This window comes from Nematolebias whitei, chromosome 11, assembly GCF_014905685.2.
Source record: "Nematolebias whitei isolate Nwh7 chromosome 11, NemWhi1, whole genome shotgun sequence".
Taxonomy (NCBI): domain Eukaryota; kingdom Metazoa; phylum Chordata; class Actinopteri; order Cyprinodontiformes; family Rivulidae; genus Nematolebias; species Nematolebias whitei.
Window position 1 is genome coordinate 4563625 of NC_056508.1, and position 6288 is coordinate 4569912.

A 6288-nucleotide genomic window follows, 5' to 3' on the forward strand; every position below is an offset into this window, starting at 1 on the left:
GAGAGAGGAGTAAAGGAGGCCATCTTTGTGAAAAGAAATCGTCCATCATTAAACAGGGGTGGAGCCTCCGGGTTCAACTGTCCCCCTCTTACAATGCTGTGATTGCTAGTATCACTCAGCCCTCTGTGAACAGTAAACAGCCATCAGTGTGCTAATGATCCATTGTTAGGCTGATGGTCCTTCTTGAGCATGTGATCAGCTGGTTTTGGTTGTCAGCAGCAAAACTGGTTGATCCAGTCTGAGAAGGTGCTATTTAAGAGACTGAGCTGAATACAGCACCTCAGACTGAGGAAGTCTCTCGGATGAGAGACGAAACGTTTCTTTTTTAGGCCCGAGCAGCGAAGCGCTGCGAAGGCCTATTGTACTCGCTCTGTTCAGGCCCGAGCTGCATCTTTTCCATCAAATGAACTGGTGTTTTTGGCCTTACCAGCTCCCAAAAGTAACCAAATTTGGCGGACACATCAGGACTGGTGAAAAATTACGTATTTTAAAGGTGTAGCAAAAATCGAAACAGAAACGGATCAAGAGCGCCACCTACAAATGTTCAAAATACCGTCCGCATTAACCTTAGTTTGTTGGACAAACATGAAATTTGGTACGCTTGTCCAATTCCACAAGTTGCACAGAAAACCCTCGGGCACCAACGTTGTACGATAAACAGGAAGGCGGCCATTTTGGAATGCCGGCCCAATTTTCACACCTTTTTGCATTTGACAAGGAGCCAATGGAGATAAACTAAAACTGTCACTTCCAGTTCTGTCTCTTGTCTTTTGTCCATCATCATCAGACTTTCTTAAAGTCTTTGTTCCTCTAATTCACAGACGAGGCCCCTCTGTTCCTTGTTCCCTGGCCTCGTCTGTGAATTAGAGTAACAAAGACTTTAATAAACCGCTACTGTTAAGGTGTTTTGGTGTGAATTGCCAATCTACATATGTGTGTGTGTCTTATCTCACTCAGCCTTATAACCTGAATCTCTCACTCTCTGCTCTTTGAATTGAGGAAGCTCCTCGGATGAGGAGCGAAACATCTTCTGTTACAAATAAAGTCCAGTTGTTTTTTGTTTTTTGAATTCATCATGTCCTGGATGACTGAGAATCTTCACCAGCATAATGATTTAAATCTGGATCTAAATAGGATTTATGACTTTATTTTTTATAGTGCCTTGAGATTACTTATGTTTGATGATAAACTAAATGGAATTGAATTTAATGAAGAAAAAGCTGATATACTATCATGTCATTTGTAACATACATGTATATAAACTTTATTCAATCTAATAAAACTCACTAGGAATAAACATAATTGTTTGTATAATCACAAACATCACATACTGAACAACAAAAAAATCATGAATTGTAATTGTCATTATTTTTCTTTGCTTTAAAATACTTGTAAGAGTTTGGGTCTGAAAGCTACAAGTCAGGTATGTCCCCCAGGAAGTCTTGAGTCTTGAGCTGAGGAGACATGTGGAAAATAGATCCACAGATCCAAAGGAAAACGTCTGCACTCAGTTTGTGCAGGAAAAAGTACCTGTGCTGGAGCTGTCAGCTGTTGTTAGCTCCTTGCTGAGCCCGTTAACTCCAGGTAAAGCACCTGGGGGGACAGGTGATGGACCTGCAGGTGCCACAGCTCTTGGAGGACGTTTTCCTGGAACCTTCACTGTCACTCGCAGCAGGTCAATTTCCTTCCCATGGCTGTTCTGGGTATAGTCCTGAGAATGACAAAATATTGCACATTTTTACTTCTAATAAAAGTCACAGTGAGGTTTTCTGAAACATTGTTTAGATGACATTCACACTGCAACTGTCAGGAGAAAGCAACACAATGTAGTGAACTAAGCCTCAGGTCAAATCCTGACCTTGAGGGCCTTCCTGGGACAAGAACTGTATTTCATTGATTTGAGTCCAGAAACACAAAATTAAGTTCATCCAGAGACTTTCTAAGTGTGTCCTGCACTGATCAATTGAAAGAACACTCTCTTTTTATTATCATTACTATTTTACAAATGTCTTGATAATCAAAGTGCGTTTAGTTCAAACCATTTTAAATGTTGAAGTGAACTACTTATTTTAAATCAACTGTGAAACAGTATTAATGATTTTTTAATCCTCATTCAAAGTAGAAATCAAGTTAAAATGTGTTACAGAGTAATTATGCATTTTCTGATTTTCTGTCTGAAATGAGCAAGTGTAAGTTGGTCCAAGGTTGGAGACAAACGCAAACAAGTTTGTTGGAACGAACTGTCATGTTTTTAAATCCTCTCAGACGTAAATAGAGAAGCTGGCACCTGTTTCCTCCCAACTCGCCTAAACATTTCTCTTGTCTGTCTCAAAAACATTTTCAGTCTGTTCCAAAACATTTTTCTGTTTTTCTGACTTTTAATAACCTCTTACATCACTAAAACACACCCCTCTTCGGTCGATCGACCAATCAGGAAGTTCTCAAATGAACCGGAAACAGAACTCTTTAAATGTCGACACTTCCTAGTTCCAACCAGTAGAGTGCGGTGGGAGAGCAGTTCAGTTCGGGGAGCAGAACCGAACAGAAAAAGTGCTGGAGAGAACAGGAGGTTCCAGACATGATCCGAAGTTCTTCCGAGTCTTGTGGGAATTATGCAATCTTCCACATCTGAGTGGAACTCTGACGGACTCACAACTCATGCGAGCCCACCCGGGAGGTGAACGTGTGTCGAACGAAGTACTGTCACTACTCCGGACGTTTCCCAACCATCCTACGGAGACGCTGGAAATGGTAGCGTTAAATGGAACTCCGTACCAGCTGATTCATCTTCAGAGAGGTAACGAGTCGATTTCCTACTGAAGCGTACCGAGATGAAACTGGGTTTGAATGGAGAGTGCCGTTCTTATACCGACACATTTTCCTTCACACACATTTTCTCTCCACTTAACTCCTTCATTCCCCATCTTTAAGCTCTTCTATCTTGCCAGTAATTAATCCAGATATTTTCAGAAATGTCTGTTGTAGAGCTTGAACCCAGATACCATGGCCGTATGGTCTCTGACGTAGAGCTAATTAATTAAGCTGTTGTTGAAATCAATTTGCCAAATTAATGTAAATGTGTGATGCTAAACTTTGATTCTGTTAATAAATGACCGCATTCATTTGATGGGTCAAAGAAAATTAACGTCTCACGTCACATTTAATTTCAATGCACGATATTATTCAGTCCAGAAAAATGAATGAATCCGTTTAATTTATGAATATATCACAGATATATGTTCATCTACAACAAGTTAACAAAGTTTACTTTGTTTGCGGTTAATTTTGTAGTAAGATTATAAAGCAAGAACAAATTAAAGCAAGAACATGCCATATTTTCCCAACATTTTGGAATTAGATTAGCATTTCTACAATACTTACACACTAAACTTACTTGTTTACATGCTGGGAACCAGTTTTGTAGAATATTATAGTTTATTTATGCACACAATTTAAAATGAACTGCTTCTTGCTTGTATTTTTTCATTTGAAATGATGAACTAACTTCAGTAATCTTTAATGTCTCTCCTTTTTCATCATGTTTTATGAAATTTAACTTTTTATTGCAATGTAGTAATGAAATGTTGTGGAGCACCAGATTCTGAGCCGTATGCGTGTTTGTGATGAGTTCAGCTCAACCCAACCTGAAGAAAGGAACAGAAAGCTTTAGCCTTAAGGAACATAGCAGGTAAAAAAAACATTCATCTCCAGCGCTGCTAACACGACACTACTCAGATTATAAACCCAGCATTTATGAAGGAATGCATTTAACCCTGTGCCTTTCATGCCAGAGTTTCAGACTCCAATCATCTTTAGATGCTGTTTTGGTCGACTCTTAAAAATAATATTACAGCGTGGTATATTGCATGATCTGTTAGCGCTCAGAGAAAGTGTTTTGAATAACAGCTACTGCAAACACATTCAAATGTATCTTCATGACTATAAAACAAACTGATTTAGAGCCATTTTTGGTTTGTCTTGGCTAAGGTCCATGATCTGTTGCAGCCGTCTTGGATCTATTGTAGATGCAAATCTAATAATTAGCTTCTGAGAGTTTAGCTAAAATCCTAACTTAATGTAAAAGATAAATGGGATTCATGAATGCACTCACAGGTGTGTGGACTTAACTCTGACCGTCATTCGTCTCTAGACCTTTAAGATTCAATCTGAACTCCTCCTGCGTTGGCCACTTTAGCTGCTGCAGCTAATCTGCTGGCAAGTTACGAAGGTAAAATCATCAGCCATGAACTTTTATATTGTTCATTTTAAACAGGGCTTGTATTTATTTTATTTATTTATTTATTTACAAAATCCTTAAATTTTAAACAACAAATGTTGTTTTCCACCATGTAACTTGCTGATGTGAAATATTACTTTACGTCTGGTCAAAGTTGTAAATGATACAGTACGCTGGTGTGCCATAAAAACAAAGTGTGTTTTGTTAAAGGTTGCAAACCCCTGAACTGCTGGAGCAGGGATCTGCAACCTGTGCCATGTGGCTCTTTGAAGCTCTCACCAAAACTAACAGAAACTTTTATTTAACTGGTTTTTATACCCACAACAGAAAATGGTAGTTTGAACAGCTTTTCCATCAGTTTTCTGTAAATATGTGAATAACACAGGGAGGGAAGCATGATTAGATTTACCTACTTCATATAGCCCATTTCCATCCATACAGTGAGACCTGTCTCTCAAATACTGGAATATTTATTATTAATAATAAATTAATAATAAAATAGTACATTGGAATAAGTTTAGGACAAGCTGTGTTGAAGAAACGTGGTGAGTCAGTTTGATAACAATAGGTGTTTAAAAAAATTCAACATAATTTAAGTTCAAGTAAATGGAAGCTTTAGATGTTAATATTTTAAAAAAGCAATATCACAACTACATATCCAACAAAATAGCCTTTGCATTTATGCTTTTTTACTTCAAAGTGGAATACTTAATTAATTTTTCCACAAATAAAAGGAGGACTCAAAGGATTCAAGGATTCAATAATTTTTAGTCACACCAGCTCACATTTTTATGTTTGTGGTACGAAATTAAGACTCAGGTCCCAGATCAAGAAGCCTAACAATTAACAAATAAATAAATACATAAGAGTACAAATATATATAATAAATAAAGTTAACAAAAATGGCTTGCAGAGTCTATTAGAGTATCGTTCAGAGTCTAAGAGCTTGCAGAATTCAGTGTTTTAATTCTTATCAAATCTGGTATAAATCACAACAATCTTTTGTTCTTTACATGAATATGGTCTTTTCACTGATCCTATAATGTAAATATCAATACGAATTTGTTTGTTTTTTTCTTTTTAGGCATGAAAAAAGCTAAAATAAACTTGAAGTGGTCGATTATCCACCAGTTGATAATCCCAGTTGCAGCAGGTTTAGTGGCTCAGGATACATTTCATTTAATGATGGAGCAGAAATTCCTCTTTTTTAATCACAAAGGTTGCAGCTTGTCAAAGGCCTGGCTCATGGCCCATAACAAGAATGAGGGGAGACAAAGGTATGGGCCAATTAAAATGGTTTATTGTACAAAAAAAATTATTTCCTCCCAGGCTCTCATTGAGGTGGCAGCTTCTGTTTCTCCTCCCCCGTTTTCCTTCTTCCTGCTCTGCTCTCTGTGTGTCTGAAGCGCCTGGGTCTCAACTCCCGAACATAAATTAAGAAGATTATGGATTTGGTATTGTGGGCGTTCAACTCTATTGATAAGATTTTTTCATCAAAACAACAAGGTCCTGAGGAACCGGCGTGTCCAGCTGAGACTCACGCTGTGGGGTACGTCATGGATTCGTGGGGAGTGTGGCAATCGATGTGCATTACAGTCTTGTCTCAGGAGGTTGTTGAAGACATTTACATATTTGGACTTATGATAGCAGGGACTCTGCTTTTTGGCATCGGCGGGGCTCTGTTTTATCAACTTTTGAAGAAGACATCGGCAGCAGCTTTGGCCATGGAAAAGCTTTCGAGTCAGTGTGAAGGTCTGGTACTCGCTGTAGGAACTTTAAATCGTTTGGTCTACGAGCTTAACCGTAAGGTGGAGGCGATTGAGAATCGCAGACCACCTGCGGCTTCTGGGACTCATCAGCGTGGTGGGTTCGACCTTGAAGGAGACTCATAGCATGGATCAGTGGAATGGAATCCCACAATTAGGCATTTTCGGAACCAGAACGCCCGGATGGACTCAAGGCTCAAGAAAAAAATCTGTCTGCCTGAAGAAAAAACAAAAATCAAAGCTTATCTGAATCAGACTCCCGACGGCCTCGGAGACGGGCTGACT

At 38.7% G+C, this 6288-nt stretch overlaps 1 protein-coding gene across 1 annotated transcript in view; it reads right to left on the reverse strand.

The window, feature by feature from the left end:
- The window catches only part of agap2 (ArfGAP with GTPase domain, ankyrin repeat and PH domain 2), a gene marked incomplete in the record, with an annotated part of 124705 nt that overhangs the window by 91467 nt on the left and 26950 nt on the right, over nucleotides 1–6288 (reverse strand). The window contains 1 exon segment of the mRNA XM_037683780.1: nucleotides 1531–1711. Within this exon segment, the coding sequence (XP_037539708.1) occupies nucleotides 1531–1711 (181 nt within the window).